The sequence below is a fragment of the Charadrius vociferus genome, unplaced genomic scaffold, assembly GCF_000708025.1.
Source record: "Charadrius vociferus isolate BGI_N301 unplaced genomic scaffold, ASM70802v2 scaffold190, whole genome shotgun sequence".
In the NCBI taxonomy this organism is placed as follows: domain Eukaryota; kingdom Metazoa; phylum Chordata; class Aves; order Charadriiformes; family Charadriidae; genus Charadrius; species Charadrius vociferus.
The window spans coordinates 5,527,092-5,551,350 of NW_009646608.1; the positions used below are offsets into that span (position 1 = coordinate 5,527,092).

At 47.3% G+C, this 24,259-nt stretch overlaps 1 protein-coding gene across 1 annotated transcript in view; it reads right to left on the minus strand.

Annotated features, from left to right (window-relative positions):
* Nucleotides 1-24,259, minus strand: part of SLCO3A1 (solute carrier organic anion transporter family, member 3A1) — a 141,959-nt gene that overhangs the window by 24,393 nt on the left and 93,307 nt on the right. Inside the window, exon 3 of the mRNA XM_009887641.1 lies at nt 2,703-2,801. Within this exon, the coding sequence (XP_009885943.1) occupies nt 2,703-2,801 (99 nt within the window). The remainder of the gene's footprint in view (nt 1-2,702; nt 2,802-24,259) is intronic.

Here is a 24,259-nt window from a genome sequence, read left to right on the forward strand (position 1 = left end):
TGTCTATCTAGATGGTACACGTGTCTTCTACAACACCCTGTCATCAGAGCTTCTCTCCAGTGTCTTTGGCTCTGCCGTCTCTAGGAAGCTGCCACGTACCTGTCAGTGTCCCATATGCTGGCACAGGGCTTTTGGACACTGTCCCAGTGTGCCAAATGTGCACACACACCTGACATACCTACTAGCACAGATGTGCATGGAGAAGAAGCAGCACAGACAAGGACATCGCGTCTCCATCCTGGTTCACCCTTTTTTTTTTTTTTTCTTTTCAGGAGGTCGGTGCTCTCCCTGCTTTGCATTCACAGCCCTTTTCAGCACAGGAGAGATGGGCATTTGAGCTTTATGGGAAACTGTGACCATGTGGAGGGTGAAACAGTCCTAAATATTGGAAAAGAAACCCACCCACTGCATCAAATGGGCTCAGAAGGGCAGAGAAATCATCAGAAAATGAGGAGCAAAGTAAAAGGCAAAAGTATTCCGTAGGCCATCGCTCAGCGGAGATAAGGAAAAAGGAGGCTCTGGAGTCAGTTGGGGGCAATAAAAATAAGCAGCAGGAGAAAATAACTGTGTTGCTAACAGCCGCCTCGTGCGAGGCAGCGGAGGGTGCCCAGCGCTGGAGCTGACTCCTGGGGGAGACCCGGGTCCGCACGGCTGCAATAACAAGCTCCTCCATTCCTGATGTCTGCCTGGCTACCGCCACTCTGAAAAATCTGTCTCAAGTGAGGCAATCAAGTTGTCTCTCAAGCAGAGATGGAAGGAAACTCTTTTCTCCTTAGGGAAAATAACACGTAGCTCTCAAATATATATAAAGTTTGAAAAATAGTGTTTTGGAGGGATTGGATTCTTCTGCTGTTATTTTCTCCTGCCTGAAGCGCATTTTTTTCAGGCTCTTGGGAACACAGCCACATGAAGAGCCATGTAAACCAAGGTTTTCCTCATATCCCCTTTCCTAAAATAGGTCCCGCACGGAGGAGGGCAGTGCAGCAGCATGCCCTGACACCCTGCACCTCCTGCCCAAAATGGGGAGCAGGACAGGGCTCACCCTCTGCAGCTTGGACTCCTCAGGCCACCCTGAGATGCAAGGCCACGCGTGCCCCAGCCTTCACATGGCAGTGATGGACCACGGCCAAAGCCAGCTGGACCTGCAGCTGGAAAGCACCATACCCTCCCTGTGGCCTGCTGAGCCACCGCCCCTCCAGGCTTCTCAGCGATAACACCCCTCCGTGGCTCCGTATTTGTCTGGGGATTCTTGAGATGTAAATATGGAGTCACGTCTTATATTAAGAATGGCCATATCACAGTGAAATTCCCTTTTATAGCTAGACCAGCATCTTGCCTCTGATGGTAACCAGTTGCAGGTGTCCAGCAAGTACACAAGGATAAGGTCACTATGTTCCTGACATTATTCCTTTTAATTCTGGCAATTTGTGGCTTGGGGATTTTCTAAGCTAGATTTGATATTTCATTCGTGTTTTCTTTTATAAACTTGTCCAATGTTTTTGAACCCATTTTCAAACTTTTAACACGCTGTGGTGAGGGGTATCTTCTGCACATTCATATTTCGGCGTGAATTATACTTAATGGTCAAATATGTGATAGGGTTCAAGCAAGCTCCTCTGCCTACAGAACCAAGCGAGTCTTTGGCATATCTTTGCTAAAGCCAAGGAATGAAAAGGGGCCATGTGGTGTTTGACCAAGCCGCAGTTAAAAGTCTCAGCCGTCAAAAAAGATACCTCTCTCCTGCTTGTTCGATATTATTTAGGTTTCTTCAGCTGCCATGTGTATGCAAAATCAAAAAAGGCCAGTAGCACTTCTCCAGATTTGCACAATTCTGTTCTGAGTCCTACAAAGTTCAACTCCATCCAAACGCACCCTATGAAGATATATTTGCAACATCACAGAACTGGAATGAACCCTGAAAGGCGACAACACCCCTGCAGCAGGATGAGAGCCTGTGGGACCAGATGGAGCTGAAAACTGTAGAAAAGGCTCTGAACAACTGAGGGAAAAGAATGAAACGTCAGTTTGCAGGCTACAGCCAAAGGGCTTGGGGAGCAGAGGAGAACAGCCTGTTACACATTGCCCTCTAATGGCAAAGAGCATACAGTGCAGGTAGGAATAAAAGCAGAATTGGCAGATTTTTTTAATAAACGAAAAGGCAATCTGCAATTTGCTTTAACCCAAGGGCAGACTCCAGGTGAGCAATAATTAGCACTGCTTTAGGAAGAAGCAACAATGCTGTGGGACTGAACTTGTCCGTCCAAACAGGGTCATACGGGTCTGACTGGTGTGACTCCATCAGAGAGTCTGGATGGTCCTCCCAGGTCCTGGGGATGGCAGCTCTCCAGATTTCACCCCATGCTCTGGACACAGCTCCTCGGGCAGGCCTATGTCCAAGGCTAGCCAGTGTGTCCTGCCATGGTGATATTTCCAGGTGTCCTCTAAGAGCTGGGCTGAAACTCATCTCGCAGTAGAAAAGCCCACAGAAGGAAACAAATTTTAGCCACTATGAACCTGCTGTCTATTGGGACAGGTTGAAAACTTTTAAATCCCAGCCATAAAACCTCTCTAAAGGTGACACCCATACATGCAAGAGGTGCTCAAGATGGAATGAGAAGTAGTTTCCAGCTTGTGAGAATCAACATTTTTGTCCTGCTGATACAACATTAACATGATTGGAAACCAAACCCTCTTCTCCTTACTTGTGTCAATGAAGACAGCATCCACGTAGATTTTGGTACAGAAGGAGCCCAAGATAAATCCACAGGCTGGTCCAAATACCAGCATCGTAAACAGGATCCCTACAAGGAGAGAGAAAACAGAAAATTAGTACTAGGCTCAGGTTATTCATTGCAAGTTGTTCTGCTTGTCTCCTGCAAGATACTATTGCCATGCTGATGCCAAATAGATAGGAATATGTCTCTGTGTTGAGTGCTTCAGGCAAAAAAGCACCATAAATGCTTTTTCCTTTTCCATCTCTCTTCAGGAAAAAGAATAGGTGGAGCCGTGATAATGCTGAAAGATTTCTACTGAGCCGAGAAGACAGTGTGGATGTATACTGCCTTTTGGTTGGCTGGCTGCTCTAAAAGATGTCTTACCCAAAAGCACAAGGTAAAGCAGACCTGCCTTCTCCTCACAGGGAAGTCTTTACCTTTGCCACTTCCAGCTAAATTCCTGGTAGGCAGGGGTATTTGCAGAATTTAGGGCCAGCAGATCTATAAAATGCTGAGTTGTCGCATACTGCTGGATGAAGTCCCTTTACAGAAGTAGGAGCACTCTTCCAAATCTGTGAAGCCCTACTCCCCGCCATACCCACACGGCAAATATTCCCCAAGGCGCACAGCTCTTCCAACCTCTCACAACTGCTCACTCCTCCTGCAAAACCTGCGTGAAATTGCCAGTGAAATGCCAGGCGAAGAGCCATTATAAGTAAATTACTTATTCGCTTCAACACAATATTTAGAAGCATTTATTCTCACTCCCATTTTGGCCCTGAAACAGGAATGCTGCAGGCACACTGCCAACCCTCAATTATCCAGGGCAGAAAAGCAGGGGGACACAAGGATAATCCAGAAAAAGAAGCAGCAAAGATAACACAAAACACTTGTAAATTAGAAAATAGGAACTTATTTGGTACCTTTACATTTGGGATAGAAAAACAACAAGAAGTCCCCAAGGACCCTTGTAAACAGCTTTCCGAAAAAAGCACGAACAGGTCTGCGCAGCACTCCTCGTTCACTCTGGGACCAAGCGCTGCTGATGGCTCCGTGTGTGTGGCGAGGGGGCGGCTCTTCGGGACCCTCAGCCAGGGATGTGCCAGCCTGTGCCAGCACCAGTCTTGGTGCCGCCGCACTTCAGAAATGTCCCATGAAGGAGCTTATTCGCATCTGGGTGCTTTGCTTGCTCTCCTTCGACAGTGGGGTACATCCCACATCTCTCTCCAAATCTCTCTGGGGGTGCTGCCTGGCATCTCGGTACATTTGTAATGTATTTCATCAGCACTATCTCAGCCCTCACGTTCCTTAACTGGAAACTTTTAATTCCCAAGTTCTCTCTCTGTGCATTTCTCAGGAGTTGGAGAAATGATCAAAGCTGCATAATATTCCGAGGAGACCATCGGCCCTATGCGAGGCAAAGCGCACCTGCGACGACAGCTTAGCCAAGCAGAATAAGCTGGTATGGTCAGAAACAACGTCACCTTTATTTTTAACATGCAGAGTACAAACAAATTCCTCCAGGTTTGTGGCACTGTGACTTGGCTGGATTAACAACCAGGTACAAAGCAACGGAGTCTCCAGCCAGCCACTTGTGCCGAAACGCCGGGCGTTAATGCCTTCCCGGCTATCACCTACAGAAGCAAGAGGGAGAAAAAAAGGTGGTGGGAGGAAAAAAGTGTTAGGTCATACGAGCCGCGAGTCACCGCTGTCAGGACAGTGGCAGAATCTGCCATCTCTCTCCTTGTCTCAGCTCGGCTCAAAGCTGCAGCAATGGCACCGTGTCGCATGCCATGCCGCCAGCTAAACTGGTCCCCAGGTGATGTCCACGCCAGTAGTGGAGCAAGCCACCTCCACTCCCGCAGTCCCCTTGTCCCCAGGCATTGGGTTTGTGCTCCACGATCCAGCAGTGAGTCAGGGAATGCGCTCCTCGATCAACAGAGCCACTTAGGAAGCCCATGCCTTGCTCCCCCAGGGATCTATAACACCTCACGTGGGACATCCCCACCCCCGGACACCCGCAGAAGCACTTTGTGGGATGTGAAATGAGGGAAGAGGCAGGTCGGGAGAGCAGGGAAAAGAGATTTCTCTTCCCGGCACACCCAGCAGCATCTCCCTCCTTCCCAGCCCCACGGCCTGCCTCGCCTGGGGCTATAAAACTTGCCCTAACATTTTATAAAACATCCACAGCACGGTTTTTTTGGTCACTAGATGGCATTAGTGTCTGCCATTCAACCCCTGAGTGCCATGTGGAGCAGGCTGGGTGACAGCACAGCCCACCCCGACTCCCCAAACATCATCAGGTCCCGCAGCCCCCGGGAGGACCGCAGTGATGGCAGGGTGCTGTCTGCACCCACACATGCAACCAGGCTGCGCCCTGTGGCTGTTTGCGTGCAAGAAATCACAGACTTTAGAACAAACTGCTCTAAAACTGCTGAGTTTTTAGTCAAAGAGTTTAAACAGACAGCATCTAGCAGAGGAATGGCCATGGCTACTACTCTGATGAACAAGGCGGCAATCAAAGACCAGGTTAATCTTTGATAACCGAACATTAATTATGGATGTCTATGTAATTATGGTCAAACACATAAGGACACAGCGGGTCTCATATTGCTTGGAGCAGTGCCTGGGGCAGTGACAAATGGAGCCCATGTTTTGGATGAAAAGCCTTAGGATTTCAGCAGGACTCTGGATGCTGCTCTGCTCCTACTTCCCGACCCCAGAAGGAGTAAGGAGAAGGAAAACCCCAGCAGACCTGAGCATCTCCTCTTTTCCAGCTCTGGTTTCTCAGCCCTGGCCCTCGTACCCAGCACTGCAGAGGGCACTGCCAGAGAAACCTGCTCCTCCAGAGCTGTCTGAGGGTTCGCAGCCCCAGGGATGACCCTCTCCAAGGGAAGATTGCTGTGGACACCAAAGCATCCTGGGCTGCGACAGGTTCCCACAGCCACCAAGGAGCCAAGGGGGCTGCTGAACTGCTGTGCCATTACCCTGATGGGACATGTGTGTGCAAGCAAAACGCCTGCGTGGCCAACAGGCAGCTGATTCAGGGCACCCACAACCCAGGAGAGGGCAGCTCTGGTCACTGTAGGGCTGGTTTAACACCTTGAGGACAGGATGAATCAGGCATGATGTACTCTCCACAGGCAGCAGATAGTTGTTTTCCTTTTTTTTAAAAAAAAACCCCAAACTGTTGTTGGTTGATGTTTTTCTGTAGGTGTTTAAAAGCTCTGGAGAACTGGGAACACACCAAAATCATCATGTGGCACCAGTGCAGGCTCATGGGGCTAAGCAGGGAGCAGGACAAGGACCAGGCGACACCTTCGGGTGTACCAGTACGGGCTGAAGAGGGAGAGAAGTTTGTCCCATGATGATGTCCAAACGACGGGCAGGGTTGTCAGGCCGTGGGTACACAGGCAAAACCACAGAACTGAAGTGTGTTTCACGGAGCAAAGGGTAAGACAAAGAATGCGGAAAACAGATCATCCTTCACCAAAAAAATCCCAGGGGAACATTTTCCCTTTTTTCCAAAGCAGAAGAGAGCAGGGACCTTTGGCTAGCGATGCAGCAGCAGGAGGGAGATACTTGCAGAGGCTGTTAGCTCACACAAAAAGCAAACGTCAAGAAAGCTGCGGACAGTGCAGGTACACACACCTGCACCTGCGGCAAGTGAATGCTGCCCTTCCTCTCACCATCCCCATCACCTGGCAAACCACCACTTCAGCCAACAACCCGTGCCCTCAGGTATTAAAATACCACATTTCATATCCTGGTGGCTGCAAACTGGAAGGTATTATTTGCTCTGAAATGTCCTCGCTAGAGGGCAATGTGGGATAGAGCATCCACTGAGCAGGGAAACAGGTATCTAAGATCTTACGATAAGATGTTAAATTATTATTCACCTCTAGGCTAGTTTAACAAACCCTTATGTTATTCGTGTTTTCACTTTTTCTGTATTTTGTTCTAAAATCAAGAAAACAACTGGCTCACCCCATACCCTTTTTGTTATCTTTTTTCAAGACTCCCAACAAAATCCTACTGTTGCAGTAATAGTATTTTACACTTTTATCTCACCAATCAAGCAGGTTTTGGAAAAACCCAAGGCATGGACTGTCACAATGGATAATCTACGGTGTGTAGAGAGCCAGACAATGCTGAAGGATCAATGGAGCACACCACTGGTCACAAGAATTAGGCTATGAGGCGACTGGGACACTGCTTGTGGTTGAACGTTTATGTGGAATTGAGGGCTCAAGGGGAAATTACGCAGGTTAGAATTAGCTTAAGACATCCTTCCTCTTTCAAGAAATTCTGCACGATTGCTAATCGCCCTCATTATTAGGAAACCACTTTCCACATCATCCACCTAATCATGCAACCATGACGCTGTTGCTTAGTTGAGAAGCAGGTCTCGCAAAACCCCTTTTCTTAGTCCCGAGGTTGCTGCTAAGGATAAAGATGTGCTGAACTTGTGGATGGCTTTAACGCTACTTGCTAGGTCTTCTCCCATGTTTCCATCTAACTTTTAGATCAGCCTGATCTGATAGAGCCAGAGGGCACTAATACCCAAAGCAAACAGATCAAAGGTCTAATCCTGGCTTCATCAGTCTCTTGTGAAACTCCCACTGACAGAAACATAACTGGCAATCAGTATAGGATACCGCAGCTTCTTCTCTTTCATTTTCAGCTTAAAAGTTATTTCTATTGTTCAGAGCTTGTTCAGAGCAGCACATTCAGTACTAAACATCCTCCTCGTGAGGAGGAAGGCTGACCCTCCTCAAAGGGGGCTGTGCTTGGTCCTGCGTCCAACATTTCAAGGAGCGGGGCTTTCCTTTTCCCCAGTGTAGTTAGCCTTACACAAACCAGTGGAAAGTAGGATGAGAAAGGTGTCTCCTTTATGCAATTTGATGGGGTTTTTAAAATTTATTTTTAACCTTAGAATTATTTTTTTTTCATTCTTTCCAAATTATGGCAATTCTTACAAATAAATCAAGAGCTGTGAATCAAAAATGATGTTGCTTTGGGAGAATTTAAGCATGTTGTTTGATAACTCACTTCATTTCAGTTTGGGCCCTTTTAAAACACAATTATATTTGATTTTGAAAACAGCTAATCTTTTTCAGCTTTCCTGCTCTATCCCGTTCACCCCTCTCCTTGCCCCCAAAAAGGCGGGGGGGGGGGGGGAGAAGCAAGCCAGGCTGGACTGAGAAATCAGAAATATTTTCCTCCCCATCTTTTGAAATGGAACAATTTGCCAAATCCTACTTTGTCCTGTCAACTAACAGACATTTTCCAGGGGCTGAGGAAAGGATTGGGACAGAGAGGAGTATTAGATCTGACATTTTGTGATAGGATCTTATCACTAGTAAGGCCCAGGACTGATAATGCAGTTTTCCATTACAGCAAAGGGAAGGAGAAGCAGTGGGTACCACTACATCCATGGAGAGGCTGTAGCACAGGGATGCTCAGTCAGTCATGCAAAGTGCACAGGAACCAAGTTGCAAAGAGAGGGATAAAGGATGTCAATATTCCAGTAATAAAGAGCTGTCCCTTGGCGATGCAAGTCGCTTTCCAACAGCAACAGGATCCTGAAACATGAGCAAACTCGTGTTGTTTGCAGCGTGAAATGGGCAAAGCATCAACTCGATCTCTGTAACGAATTAAGTGGGGACAGTAACTCCCAGCAGAAACTCTCCTGGCTGGAAATAAGACACTGGGGGAGACGCAGCAAGGCTTGCTAGCCTGGCCAGGGTGCAGCAAGGCAGTATTGCAGGTACAGCTCGCCGGGGAGTAAGGGCAGGAGCCATTCCTCCTACGGAAGTCACACGTTTCCCATTATGCCCCCATTTCTCCTTCCCAATCCTCTTCCAATACGGTGTTTCCCATGTCTGTCCTCTTCTACCTACAGGCATTGTTTCTTTACATGAAACCCTGAAGCAGAACGGTCAGGAGCCTGGGTTTTCTTTTAATACATATTTCTGACTGACTCCTCACAATGTTTAGACACACCTTAAGGCCCGCTTCAGGAACATACCTGAATCAAGTTCTTTGGCTTCAAAGGAACTGGCTTATAAACACAGGAGAAGGTGCTAAACCAAGAATTTATGCCCAAAGAAGTTGAAGGCTTCTGTTCTTGTCTGCCTCAATACCAAACTGGTCCAAACATCAAATCTCCCAGCTGAGTCGGTGCCACTTCCAGGTTACTCTGTGCATCGGGTGCCGCATGTCTCACGTTCAACTTGAAGCCTAGTTTTGGAGACACGTGATTCGGTGAGCATCTCAGCTTGGTACCCAAGGATCCACCTAGCACTGCAGACCTGTCCTGCAGCCCCACACAGGCATCCTGCTGCCAGGACTGAACTGTTACTCTTTGTTTGTGCTGGGTAGTTTAAAGCGTACCCTGAGCATACCTTCCTGAGCTCCAGTCACTACTGCAAGCACACCCTAAGTCCAAGGGTTACCACCCTTCCCTGACCTTACCAAGCGGCAGACTGAGATGTGATTGAGAAGCACTGATTTTGGAGAGCTGAGGGAGAGAAAAAAGGATGGGAGGTTACACCAAGAAACGTCAACGTTTCCCCAGTGCTCCCAGTTGCAGGATGGAGCTGGGTATGGAGCTGAATTACAGTCCCTGTGGCCCCTGCCCACTTACTTCTTCCCGAAGTCTCCCAAGAGCCAGCATCAGCAAGAGAAGTCATGCTCCAACTGTTCCCAAAGTGAGGATTTATTTGATGCTAAAAGGAAGGAGGTTTGTTCATGATGCATTTTGGAAAAGCTCAGCTACAAAGTCCCCGTGCAAAGCAACCCTCTGCCAATAAAGCCCTGGAAAGCGCTTTGAGAATCGCCTCCATGGTCTTGCAATCAGATTGCAAGTTTGCTTAAATCACCCAAAAACTTCTGAAAAATACTGCTTACTGTTTTCCACATCAACTCAGGCCACCCTTCTAGGACCAACCCTGAGCAAACCCCTGGTGTAGCAGAGGATCCCATTTTATTTAGCCATAGAGATGTGGCTGATATCTGCTGGGCTGATGGTCCCCATGAGCCAGGCTGCTCCTGCCTTGGCATTTCCATGAAAGTAAAGATGTAGGAGGTTGTACACCGAGCTCTTGAGGAACAGCCCACTTCCAGCAAAGCACATGGCCAAAGCAATGCCTCTTCTGCCTTGCACCGCCCCAAGGGACAGCTTTGGTGAGTAAAAAGCCAATCAGTTTGGAAGACATGGGAAACTCCCTCTGTTACAACACTCGCATCGTCATTGCAGCAAGGAACTACATCCCCATGGAGGAATGGATCAGGGAGCGAAATGTGATCTCTGCCAAGGATGACAGCGACCAGGTGGTTCAGCGACTGTCACGAGATGCACGGATGGGGTACACGGAGGAGGGCAGAGCACACGCACACGCTGCCGTAGCCCTGGGGATGCTGCTGCGGACCCGGGAGAGCATCCCACCAGGGATACCATCCCCAGCCCCCTGCCTGCTGCCGGAGCGAGCTCTTTCTAAAAGCACAAAGGGAACTGGCTTTGCAGAGCACGAGATAATCTCAAAACCCTGCTTGTCCCACATTTTCTGCTGCGTGGAGGGCCGGGCAGGCCGACGCGAAGGGATTACTGGAATACCGTAATTCGTGTGCTCTGTGACCTGCCCTTAAAGAGACACCAGCCCGGCACAGCCCACGGGAATCCAAGGCGTAGCACTACAGACTGGAGATGATGTTATTCTCCTGCACACAAGGTACCGGCCCTCAAGGGTGTGGGATAAAGGCTTCTGCACTTGCACCCAGTGGGCAGAGCCTGTCGCTTCAGTGGGTTTTCTCTGATTTTTATGAGTTGACGTAACCTCGAAAACACACAGTAAGGGTAGGGGGAGGCTGTTTCCTAGCCAGATGGTTTCTTCCCGCGGCAAAACCCGCCGGAGTCATCCGGCGCTGCCCATCCTCCCCAGCAGACAGCATGCCCACGAGCCATCCCGTTCCCACGCGGGCACAGGGATGCCTGCATTCCCGCAGAGCCCAGCAACGACGCTCAGCCCCCAGTCTTTCCTTCCCAGCTTTCCTGGAGGCAGCTATCCTCATTTACCATGGAAAGACGTCATTTTTCCTGCCGCTCGACTCCTTGTCTACACAACCAGCTGCCCATCACCACCTCCCGCTCCCTCATCGCTCATGCTTATTTGCACCACTGCCATCCACTGCAGGAAACTCAAATAGGTGGCGTTGGACCGACGGCATGTTTTGATTTGTTCTGCTTCCTCGGTGCAACTACCGAAGCGAAGGGAATGTTCAAACAATCCTGACAGATGTTTCCAAGTGCCTGCAGCTGTCGATTAATGAGGAGCAACTTTGGGATAATTCACTTTAATGTTTAGTCTTTGTTCTGATGGGGATCAAAGCGGTTCCAGCCCTGTACCAGTATGAGATGAGGTGGGGAGAGGGGAAGAGGTTGCGGGGAGGATTCTGCCATCTGTACAGTAGCACTCACATTATTTGTTAGTTTTGCCCCGAGCCTCCAGGAGCTCAAAACCAGTAGTCCCCGCAGATGCAGATATCTGTTTAGGGTTGTTCAGGTGATGCCAGTGACTGGAAAGGGTGTCCTGGCACTCCTGAGGGTAGTGACAGACTCAAGTCCCTGCTCGCCATGACCTTCCCGAGGACTATTTGCTGCATCTCAACATTTTTCCACCTTTTAACAAAGGCTAGTCCCTTCTCATTACATCTTGCAAGATGCATGAATATTCTGCAGTGCTCTTAGTAATCAGGGTCACAAAATGCATTAGAACAAACATCTGAATTTTGGTTCTGAGCTCTTCTCATAGATTCCACCGTAACAGCTCGTTGCCTGCATTTGTGTGTGCAATACAACTCCTGGAAAAACGACAGCACTGTCCTGAGACGTCCTACTTCTCACCGTTGGACCTGCAACTGCTTTTGGCCAGTGAAACAGCTCCAGCAAGCCTGCAAAGCCGAAGTGTGGGATTGAATCTGACTTCTCACATTTCCATAGGATCACCTGTGATGGGAACCCCACAGGGGGGTTCAGGATTTGATTGCCCTGCCTTTTGCCAGCAAAATAAATTATTACCCAGTTTGAAATCAGGCAGCCTTGGACATCTCCCGTCAGCTTCTTCCCCTCTTCTCCCATCAAACCTTTCCATCAATTTACCAACTCACTTTCTGCAGCCTGTAAAATCAACTCCTACTTCAAGAAGATTTATCTTTTTAATGCAAGCTACTCACCACTGCATGGAAACGCTGCAGAATGACTTATTTACTCCTGCATTTAATAAGACTTAATGGCTCTATCTAAAGCCGGTTGGGGGGTTTCATTTACTTAACAAGAGGCAGGAAAAAAATGCACCCATGCTACAGATATAACAAACTTCTAACGTGATTCTTCCAGGGCTGCAGAGAGAGCTCATGGCAGTGGCTTTCCTCCTGTCTGCTGGAAAAAACTACTTAACTTCTTCACAGCACAGTTCTTTGTTCTGGCCTATATTTAGAATTCAGACGTTAATCCCTAAAGAGGTCGCCAGGACCTGAAGGTACATTACATGAAGGTTTCTCCCCAGACTACCAGTGTCCCTTTAAACATCGATTTCCATCAGAATTCAGGATTTCTCCAAGGAGATGTTTGCTGACTTTGAGATGAAATCTGATTCCTATAAGCAGGTATTTTGCCTGGTGAACTACCCTGCATTTTCAATTATTACCAAGCCTTAAGTTTGTTTTATCAGCAAATCCCCGTCCCCAGCACTATCAAGGCTGCATTTGAAAGGATCAGTGTTATACCAACAACTGACGGTCCCAGGGGATCCTGATGCACACACACATAATGTTTGCAGAGTGGCACAAAAAGTGATTGGACTTTTGCATTAGGAGCACAAGCTCAGCGTCCAGCCCTGAATTTTCCATAATGACTAAGTGCACTTCTGACAGCTCAAAAAACACACCCCGTAGCTGGCTTGTGCCCTCATTCTGACAAGCGCAGACATAAAGAAAATCCAAGAAAAAATAAAAAAAAAAAACACACCAAAAAAACAACAACCCCCCAAAACAACCGAAACCCCAGCCCAGAACCCTATTTGTACTGGCCTTTGGGTCACCGCTTTACCCAGCTGCCGAAACGTGATCACCAATAAGATTGCAAAGAAACAAAAATTGCACTTGCAAGCAACCCAAAAATTAAAGTAGCCAATCAGTGAGCTCTGCAAGGTAAACTACAGGGATGCTCCGACTACAAAAGTCTTGGGATTACTTTGGTCCAACCAGCTGACACCGGGACCAAACTCTTCCCCACTCCTGAACAGTTTTCCTCCTTAGCATCCCAGTACCCCTCCAGGCAGCGGAGGGCCCCCTTGCTGCATTCCTCTCCTTACTGATGGGAAGCTGGAGGAGAAATTTGCTTATGCTAATCAATCCCTGGCACCAGTCATACCAGACACTAATCCACTAGCAATCTCCATCGGTCTCTGCATATTTAACTAAAGCAGCGAACACTCGTGGAGGATTATGAGCGCAGTGGTATTGTTGTAGCAGTGTTTTCCTACTTAAGCTGCAATCACTCTGATGCCCTGTCTCCTAATATTTACATACACTATACATATAAACAACCTGCAGAATCACAGCAGTCCATGCAAGCATCCAGGTCAGACACTGCCTACAAAAACACAGGCACCACGTGGCGATTTAATGGATTTCCCTGCACCATACAATGCCATCTCCATTACCCTCTGCCAAAATGCTTATGTTCATGGTGGTTATTTATATAAAGCAGCAGCCTTGAAGGAATACATATTGCTTAACACTCAAAAAAAAGATACTTCTCCTCCTCCCAAGGATTGACAGGTAGTTTGGACACACATCGGAAAAGATTAGGAACAGGGGACTGGGTTGAGCAAACTTTTTGAAAAAGAGCTTAACAGTCCAGTTTTCTGTCCCATCAGCAAAAAGCAAACAAACCAACTAACCCCAAAACCTGTGCCCTGTCCAGTCAAGTGTATCACAAAAAGCCGACGCTGAGCACCTCTTCAGCATCCCTGAAACATAAGCACAAGTCACTTGGCTCCACCTACCCTGCTGGCTCACATTCTTGTCCCTGAAATTTGCTTGTTATCACACCAGAAGAAGCCAACTCAGTTTAAGAAGCGGGTGTAAGAACGTACCTAACTATAGCGTGCGAAACCAGGGCAGGCTATATACACCCCGACGCATGAGCCCACGAGACACGCGTTCCACACCTTCCACGTACGGTGCAAACACGCCAGCTGTAGCTGTGGGCTCCAACTAGCAATTTGTACCTTTCAAGCAAATTTTCTCTGTGCTAATTACCTTGGGAAGCAGCCACCGAAGAAACCTTGAAAGGAAAAAAACCACTACGCTCAAATGCCAAGTACGGTTTTTTAAAGGGTTGAAGTCGCATGCCTTCGAGCTGCGTTCAACTCCTCCCAACCCTTAAACACAAACACCTGCTCTACCAAACCTGCGGTGTCGCTTTAACTGAAGACAGCCAGATTTCCTTGTGTTATTTCCCAGGAATTGTGCCAACAGTAGGTTAGTATGGAAATGCACTTCCAGGGCGCTTTTCCCTCTTTACAGGACGGTAATTCTCCTCTGAGTTTGCTGACCAATTTCTTGTTTAACGTTGGGTGGTTTTGATCCCACTACAGGGATACATGAGGACACTGCGCAATGTCCTTCCCATCCCTCTGTCCCCTGCTCGGGCAAGCTGTCTAACCCACCTGCCAGCGCAACCTGCGTTTGTTAAATGGGGACACGAGCCCCGTCTGAGGGTCCTGTACATTTTTATCTCCATCACTTGATTTCCGTAACAGCCAGCACCTCTCGTCCTCCTTGTACGCTAGAATACACTGGGAAAAAAACCCCAACAGATCACATGACTGAGAGTACAATGAGTTATTCACATATACAGGGCAAATCGCAGAGCCCGAAAAATCTGAATTTCAGCATTTGTCAGTTTGGAGGTTGGTGCAACACCACCTTCCTCTTTTATTTATTTGTTTTTTAAGCTGCGTACTAAGTTCAGCACAAACGTAACACATTCCTTTGAGGATAAGGCTGCCAAGACTGCCTCCCTCTCGCTTTAACCTCAGTCTTGGGGGTATTCCTTCCCATCCCACATACCTTAAATGAGAAAATGGCGAGTCCCGTCTCCAAGTGACACCTTGTGTCAATACAGACAGCCTGCTGCTTTTCTAAGCAATGATGCAGTCAGGAAGGAAAGTTCAGCTGTTTCCTCCCCATTGGATCTCCGCCACGCCAACCTCACTGTCTGAAAGGCTCGTCCCTGCAAAACTCCCCCCTCCTCCTTCCCATCTCTCACCCCACAGCAGCAGAGGACCACTGCTGCATTTCCAGTCCTTTTAATGCTTCGAACTTAGTGTTTGCCATTTCTTGCTTGTGCCGACAACGCTTGGGACTTCAAGGCCTCTCCTCCGAGCATCAGCCAGAGAAGCTGTTTTCCAAGATCAGAGGACACCGATTCATTCAGGCTGGGACGGTGCCGCATACCCCGAGAGCCTGCAGCTCCCCGAATCCCCCTCTCCCCAGGCTGACCAAGCTGTTGCACACTCATACATGTGTAGTTATCCATCCCCAAACGCAGTACCTGCCAGAGTCCAGCTCTCCAAAACGTAGGCGGAAAGTTCCTATTTCTGCTGTTCAGGCATTCCGGTGCCAAGGAAAACCTCCCATTGCCCCGCAGTCCCTGTCACTCCTGCTCCAGGGCTGCCAGCTCAGCCGACCGACAGCCCCCTGGGAACATTAGCTGGCTGTAAATTTTTTTTTTCTCCTTCGTTTCACGTTTTTTCAAAAGTCTGGGAGGAAAAACTCATGGCAATTAACAAGCAATGTAACATATGGTTTGCTCCCCTCCAAAGGAAAGCAGGAAGAAGAGAGCAGCCGAAAAGAAACAGTTCCCCCAAGAACTGTCTGGGCAACCCCTTGCCCTCCCAAAAACCATCAGCCAAACTCTCACTTTTAGCAAGAGCCATTTTCACATCTTTTGTGATGTCTCTTCAAATCTCCCTTTGCCTGGCTGCTGCTCAGGTAGAGACTATGCTGCAGGGCAGAGGATGACTCATGGGAAGCCAGTACTGAGTAAGCCCATCCTAAATTCCTGAAGTGAGGAGAGACCTGGGAATCACCGATGATGTCAGACAAGTTGCTGGGAACACAGTTATCTGTACCTCCCATTTAGGAAAGTGCTGCGCTTTCCTCTGCTGAATAGATTTAATCTAGTCTAGCAACGGCCGAGTCGTCAGGAAGGAAAGGAAATTAGAAACAAAACTTCTGTTGTTGCACTTCCTCATACCGCATACGCCATTAGAAAAAAGTATTCGCTCTTGACAATAGTCATTCTTTGTGCTGACCCAAATCTCCCTGAAGTTTATGGGAACTCTTCCACTGACCTTAACTGGCTTTGGATCAAATCTACCATTCGCTTCTTATGGAGGATGGCCGGACATTTAGGGTGCTGGCCTGGGGCCTACCAGACTTTTCCCAGTGACCAGCCATGGCTTGACGCTGGCATCCTTGTGCCTCTTTCCACCCATCTCCTCCCTTTGAGGTCCTTCACCGCAGGGGCTGCTCAGCCCTTGGCCGTGCACAGGCTGCAGCTCCGTGGTGGCAAGAGTACGCCGAGGTGTCCCCACACCATCTGCGGGGACGGCTGTGGACAAGGTGTGGTTGTGGCTCCAGATGTGCTTTGCTTCATGGCAATCTTACTTCTCAACAGGCTCTACGCAGACTTCTCAGCAAGAGAAATTTGGGAAGTCTTAGTACACAGCGTTTATGGGTGGGATGGCACTATGTTCCCACAAAATATTTCAGAGCAGGCAGTGGGGGTGGCCCAGTCTGACAACCCCCTCCCAATACCCCCCCCACTCACCCCATGCGGTGAAGTCTGAGGGATGCCAGATGCTGGGCTGTGCTGGGGGATTGGGAGGCTGGCTGGGCGCAGGATAATCCCCCAGTCTAAGATTACTTCCAATATAATTTCTATCAGTCGGCTGTGTTATAAGCCCAAACGGCAGAGGCTGGATCCAGAGGACTATGTTCCTGATAGAGTGTGTTATTCAGCATCCCTAATGCCCAGCCTTCCCTCCCACTCCCCAAAACTACAGGCCACGTGGATGTGTTGCAGAGGTTTCTTAAGAAGTCAGAAGCCATGGGGAGCTGCCAGCCTCTCCAGTCCTGCTTTCATAAAAATATTTTCCTTTGTGCCAAGGAGGACCCTGTCCCTGAAGAGTCTCTTTCTCCCCAAGGGAGCGAACAGCTGCTGCTATCATTATGGGCTTGTCTCCCTTAATTAAGCATCCACAACCGCAGCTTGAAAGATGAAAACAAAGCCCTTTTCCAGCCTTCCAAGAGAGGGAAAGGATGGAAGCTCTGGAAGAAGAACAGAAATTGTCTCCCACAGTAGACCTGGGATTGCCTTTTAAGTTGGGAAGTGAATTAAAAGCACCTGAATATCCCGCTTAAAATCAAGCACATCAGAATGTCCCCGTTAAAGGGGGAAGGTAGTTTAGTGGAAAGCAACCCCAGTGGGCCAAGCAGGATGAACATAGGAAGGTGCATCATAGACTCTGGTTACTGCAACAGGACCTGCAGAGTTGTCCCTACATGCCTCCTCTTCCCAGGTGCTCAGCGACCTTTTAGGAACTGGTGTGGCTCTGCAAGGTCATTCTCCTGGGAGTAATAGCTTAGTGATAAATGCCCAATTTCCACTTTGTTCAGAGATGCCCACCTCTGGATTTGCTACTTTTTGATGGGGTTCATGTTTTCAAGAAGGTGGAGGCGCAAGTTTCTTCAGTGGTTTTTTTTGATCGGTTGGTTTGGTTTAAAAAAAAATAAAAATTTAATTTTTAAATTAATACAAGCCCCTTAATTCCCAAACCTTTGTAAGCATCCCTTCATCCTGGTTAGACAAAAAAGGGGTTGCACCAAACCAAGTAATTGCAAATGTCTCAGTAGTATTCCTAAAAGTCACCCTGGTACTGTCACCCACCGGATCCTGCCCATCTCCACCATGGCTCTATTAATGAACTCATGGGGACTCTCTCACTTCTCTGTCTGTTTCCAGCAATCACCTCCTGGAAGAAGTTAACCCCTTAAGACCACATACATAAGCGCTTAGAAAATGAAACTAGTTTCAGACAATCGAACTATTCCAGCTGGACCTGAGCTGGATAAAGAGGTTTATAGCACTTGTTACCATCCATATGCTGCGAGTCCTGCCGCCAAACTGCCAGTACTGGCATTCCCAAGCCCAGTCCTGCAAAGCAATCCAAGTTAAGATATTCATACTTTTAAAATAATCCAGCGGCTATAGAGAGGAATCCTACACAGCACATGACGGGAGGCTGGAAACAGCAATATCCAAACCAGCAAATACAGCCACCTGCTTCTTATATTGTCCTCTTATAAGGTTTATCTTTATTGCAAAGTCCTGGTAAGTGAAATTGGTCAGAGAGCCTTTGGTGGACCAGTGTGCCACTGGAAAAATGGAGCGGATGAAGTCAGGAGGCTTTACAAGACTATGGCTACTTATCCTTATTTTCATTTTTGGGAGGCGGGGAAAAAAGGACAGGATGTTAAAAATTCTCCTTCTCAGAATTTCAAAATGGAACATATTATTATTTGGGGGTTTGAAAAAACATTGTCACTTTTATGTGATCAATTCTCATATTGCATGATATATAGCCATAGGAAAAAAAAAAAAAAGAGGAGTTTATAAAAACACTGATCTCAGACATTTTGTTCTCAAAATATTCTGCTGTGGAAAATTTCAAAATTCACCACACTTTCCTCGGTGCAGAGGAATGAAGACCCATTCCACGAAAACTCCAGGCCTCGCACGAAACAGAGCCGCCGTCTCCCGCTCCGCTCCGGTGAGCTCCGAGCCCTGTAGGATCTCGCTTGGCTGCCCCGCGCAAACTGCCACATGTTTCAGCTGGTGGGGCTTTGGATGATGATCTACTTTTATTATTTTTGGCAGAGTTTGTCGTATTCTTTTGGACAGTAATTACATTTTCCAGGGCAGGCTTTCTGCCAGAGCTCAAAACGATGACCAACAGGCCCTTTTTAACCACCTGCTATGATTCCAGCCTTGATTAGTTATTAATGTGCTGTTGAAACCCATTGCAAGAACCACCCTTTCTGGTTATGTTACCGGTCTGGCTTCAGGGAGAGGTAGGCTTGAAAGGAGAACAGGGAAATACCGTAAGAAACAAAGACAGAAATTTGAAAGGTCTGAAACCGTAGAGATTTTGTACAACGCTACTTGCCTTTGTGACTATTCAAACTGCACCAGCCTTGTCCCCACTGTTCCCACATCAGCTGGGACTGAGCAGCTTTGATATGGTATGAGCACGCTCGATGCTATCAATAGCCAAAACCAGAAATAAAACTGCTGGTAAAAAATCTACGGTCTTTTTCACCTGACAAATATCAAGCTTCCATTTTCTTCTTGCGCTCTAGCTGGCTCTGAGGAATGAAAAGCTTGAAAGTGCTGGGTTTCTGCAGGTGTATGGGAGTAGGGGGCTTAAACATACTACATTGTTATGACTGGCATGAATATGCGGTCATGGAGAGCAGCAATAGCTCTACGCTAGCTCCGAAAGTCAAGTAGCAACAGCCTGGCCACGACTGTTGTCTGTATTTATAGGTATTGTAGATGCTTATTATGTGGCATCACAGAAAGATCTCAAAGCACAGTCAGAAGTTCATCTGTGGGTTGCTAGGATGTAGCAAGCCCGCCTTGGCAGGAGAACAGGTCTTTCAGTCCAAAGAAAACCTCATTTCCTCCAGTCTCTAATTTCCACCCACTAATTTTCACCACCTCCTAGTTCCCAAAAAAGAAATGATGGTTCCTGACATAGGGGGATCAAGCCTTGCACAACATCTTTCTTACTGAAGGGAAATAAGAGGCTCCTGTCACTGCATATCACACACTTCAGGTATTTTCTTCACTAAATCAGAGAAGACAGAGGGCTGAGGCACCAAGAGGCTAAGGGATGTGACCAAGGACATTCCCAGGGTATTAGGGAACCAGGATCCTAATCGTACACCTCCCTTCTCCAGCACTGCTATCAAGAAATGCCCAAATTCCACATCAGATCCTTTACAGTCTGCTGTGATGGATCCCTTCTCATAGTTTGTGCAGACACCCATTGAACTGCATGTCCTTCTTTCTCCTTTTAATAATCATCAAGTCTTAATTTTATCTTCAGTCATCAAGCACAGAAGAGAGTCAAAGGCTTGGCACACACCACGGGCACAAAGGACATGGATGCCCCGCACCCTCCCAAAGGGTGCAATCCCCAAGCGAGTAATCACAATTACACTCAACATGAATTTCCATTCTCTACAGGTACCAAATTTCAAAGGAAATACGACGGACAACATTGCTGACATCCTGTACAGAAGCTAAAATGAAGCAAAAAAAAAAATCACATATGCTGATTTAGCACCACTCAAATGGCAGATTTCTTTGTTGACTTGGTCATGGGTACATTTTGTTCAGGCTGTATCAAGCTCCCTGACACCTCTTGCATTCCTTCAAAATCATCAGGATTTTTCCAGCCAGGCTTTCCACAGCATCCTCCCGGCCTCTCGGGCTGCTAGGGTTGGCTTGTAGCTTCCGTCCCAGCAGACCTCAATAAAGTCACCCACAGGATCTTGATTAAATTTAATGTGATACTCTGCCATATGTCACCAAATCCACATCCTGCAGGGCATACGATGTATGAAAATTACAAACTTAGTTTTGTGGTAAAGGATCACCAATGAAATAGCCATCCCAGGGGAGCATTCTGCCTTCGCTCTCACTCTGTTATCATCTCCCAGGTTTTTATTATTAAAGCTAGCACTGTGTTTAAAGGGATCCAGAGTGGACACACAGAAAGTGCTTGGTATTTATTGTGATCGCGTATGTCTGCCAGAAAGGGCTGTGCTTCACCTCTGCTAGAGGAGAAGGGGGCTATTGTTTTTTTCACATTGTCCTGTTTGCGCTCCTTTTCTCAGTGAAGCTGCAACTCTAAAAGCATTTGAAGTTAATTCCTCTCATCACTTCCCCCCCCCCCCTTGCATGGTCAAATCCACGATTTGATCAAGTTAGCGCTCCACAGACAGAAACATCTACGGACACCACGGCGGTTCCTCAGCACACGCCGCGTCGCCAGGAAAACTAAAGCACACAACTCCTAGCTTCAGAGGCTTAGGTTTCTCTCTGGGAAGGTTGGCAAAGCAGTTCAGTAAAAATAAAAGATTTTTCCATCCCTGTGGAAACACTTCCTTTAGTCCAATGTCGAGACAAATCATCAGACCTTGTGATTTTTTTTCTTTGCCAAAAGAAACACTCTCAAAATGCTTCACTGAAGTTATGCGTTGACAGAGTGAAAAATAGCTATCTAGAGTTTGTTTCATCTCATTATTAGATTATATTTTAAAAAGTCTTTTGCCCCCATCCAGATGACATAATGTTGACAATCTCCTGGTGAATATTTGGACAGATTTGATGCAAATTTGTCCTGCAAAACACCTCAACAGAACATTGTCAGTGTGAGAAGCATCCAGCAGACACAATCAAGAAACCACCCTGCGAGTTTTACTGTGCGAACCTGCTGTGTCTTGTTTTCCCAGCAGAAAGGGACAGGGATGACCAAGGGGGTTTCTGATCTGAAAGAGACCTTTATGAACGTCCTCAAACATGGAGGCTGCAGCAGAAAGTTTTAATCATTTCACCATTGCATTTTGGCAATATAATGAGCAAGACTGTGGCAGGGTGCGCGTCTAAAGGAAATTACCTGGGCACTGAAGTCCTAGACTGATTCATCTCCAGTGCACTAATTGAAGCCTTAAGGCAAATTATTATACCATTCCACTTAGGAAAGAGAAAAGTTTTCTTTCCTGCTGAATGACCATTAACCACATAATACTACTAGGAGATAGTAGCCATTCGGAGTGATAATTGAAGTATGTGCCACGAAGGGCAGTTTGGCAATATGCAATTTTCGGAATCCAAATAGATTAGAGTCCATCTAGTTCTTGACTACAGGAAAGTGCAGCACTGCTCAGCAGTATCGCGGCAAAGCTGTGTGGGGTCACATCCACTTTGTCACCATGGTCAGTGTAGGACTGCTCCTTCTGGCTTTTGTAAGGTGGGTAATTTTCAGATGTCCACAATTCTGCTATGCAAACCCGAGCATTTATGATTATTGTTAATACTGAACTAGTGAACAAGTGGAGAAATGGAAGATAGGAAAAAAGCGTACTTCATGTTGTATGTGAAAACTACTGTTCCTTTCAACGGGAATGCTGTAATACGAAAAAAGGTGCTGACTGACACAGCCTGAAATTATAAAACCCTTCTGGGGACACACAGATCTACGATGCTGTTTATAAAGGGCCCTTCATCTCTCCTGAAGTGACAACACTACACAGGCGCTGCTGCAAAAGGTGTGTTTAATCCTGCCTTTTGACTGCTCGCTAGCACTCATCCTGCTTTCCGCACGCTGCTTGATAAGAAACGTGCTGCAACCTCCCCGTTTAGCGATGGCAGGCAGCGAGCAAAGCCCCGGCCCCCGAACCACCGCTTTGTGCCATTTCTCCTCCACCACCGCCTGCAGAGGAAAGCGCCTGTCGTCCTGTCACAGCAAGAAGAGATAATGTGGAGGAAAACAGGTCGCCTCTTGGTGCACAGAGGAGACAAGCCTTTCCACAAACCTTTCTAGCCCTTTAATATGGGCATTGGAAAAAATTCTGGGCTTGCGCGTAAGTGTTGGAGAGAGAGGAAGGTTTTAATGTGTTTGAAAGGGGGAAAAGGAGCTTGATGAGAGACATCCTGCATGCCACAAACAAAACACCTAGGGATCTCCTCACCCCTGGAGATGGGCACTGAAAGCCCACCCTTCTGCATGGGGGAGCTCGCTTTCATTTCACTGTTCTCACAGCTTTTGTCATGAGTGATTATGAGATCTGAAAGACCCTTCAGACTGAGCACCTCCACTTCCAAACCTCCTGGATGCTCTCAACCCATCACTTCCACAAAAAATTCCCAGTGAGGATTTTTTTTAGTTATTTTTTTTTGTCTCAATACTGTAATCAAAAATACCTAACCTCCCCCACGCCAAACCTGTGCTTCATAACCTGCCAAAGGAAAAAGAGGCAGCGTTACCACCACTAGCCCAGGCATTACAGTATTCCTCTAGGAGACCGCGTTTCAATTCCTTCCCTTGCCAGAGGAGTATCTGCACCACTCCCTGTCTGATCCCAAATTTCACATGTGACTATTCCCGAATCTGAACCAAGCCACAGATTCTCAAACTTCTCCCCAACTCATACGCTGGCTCGGGATCTAAATTTTATAGCTCAGGAAGCAAACCGGGGGAAAAAAAATAAAGTAGCAGCAACAGTCAGAAAAATCACATTTGTTGCATAGTAAAAATCCACCCCTTTCACTAACAAGTGCTTCTCTCACAACACAGAAGTTCTCAAACACATCTACATAAGAGGTTCAAGCGAGCTTAGCTCTCCGGAATATGTGTCACGCCAGACCCCAATCACAGTGCTGTGATGTCATGGCCAACAGCAGCTCAGCTCCCAAGACTTGCCTTTTTTTGCACCAAAATAGCAGTTAAGCCTGAACAGGAAGTTCTGAAATATTCATAACGACGGAATTAGAGGTAACACTTAATCCTCATTACTCACTATTGGTATTTAGGCAGCATACTGTCTGGCTCGTGAATAATCCCGGGGCAGAAGGCAAGAGAAGTTAATATACGCGAACAAGGTACTGTCATTTCAGAAAAGTGACTCTGCGCTGCCTATTGGCGCCGTGTAATCTCTGTGGGCAGAGGGAATGCAAATTCCTCTCCCTCTACCTGTCATTGTAAGAAAATGTAGAGCTGGCATGAATAAAGAAGAGAGCAGACAGTTTCATATTCCGCTTCCAGCTACCCAGAGCCGTATTTCCAGTGTACGACTTGCATTGAAACCTCCCTGCCTATTTAAGGATGGTTTGCTGGGTAGTTTCTCCATGTCCACACCACCATGTCCACCCAACAGCAGTAACAAACGCTGCTGTAAGACTTGAGCCACAGACAAATACTCCCCCTCAAGTGCAGCTGTACCCCCTTTTTGCTTCTCATCATTTCTTTCGCAAGCAGTGCGGGCAGTCAGCGGGCTGAGCCGTTGGTGCAAAGGTATTCTACCTTGTTCAAGTCGAGAGGAACCAGATGTGCAAAGACCTGTTTATACTGCTCATGGCCACCTGGCTCATTTTGGGTTCAGGGAGGGATCAGATGAGCAACTCTGCCTGCTGGGATCAAGGGTCAGCATCTCCTAAACACCAGCTGGAGGAATAAACTGCAGCTGACACAGCAGTGACTAGGAAAGGTCACATCTTTGCGGCCTCAGTTTAGTAATAACACTCATTTCAGGGACTCCACATTCCCCAGTCCTTGATCTCAAAGTATTTTGCCAAAAAAAAAAAAAAAAAAAAAAAAAAGGGTCAAAATATTGCCTTTCTT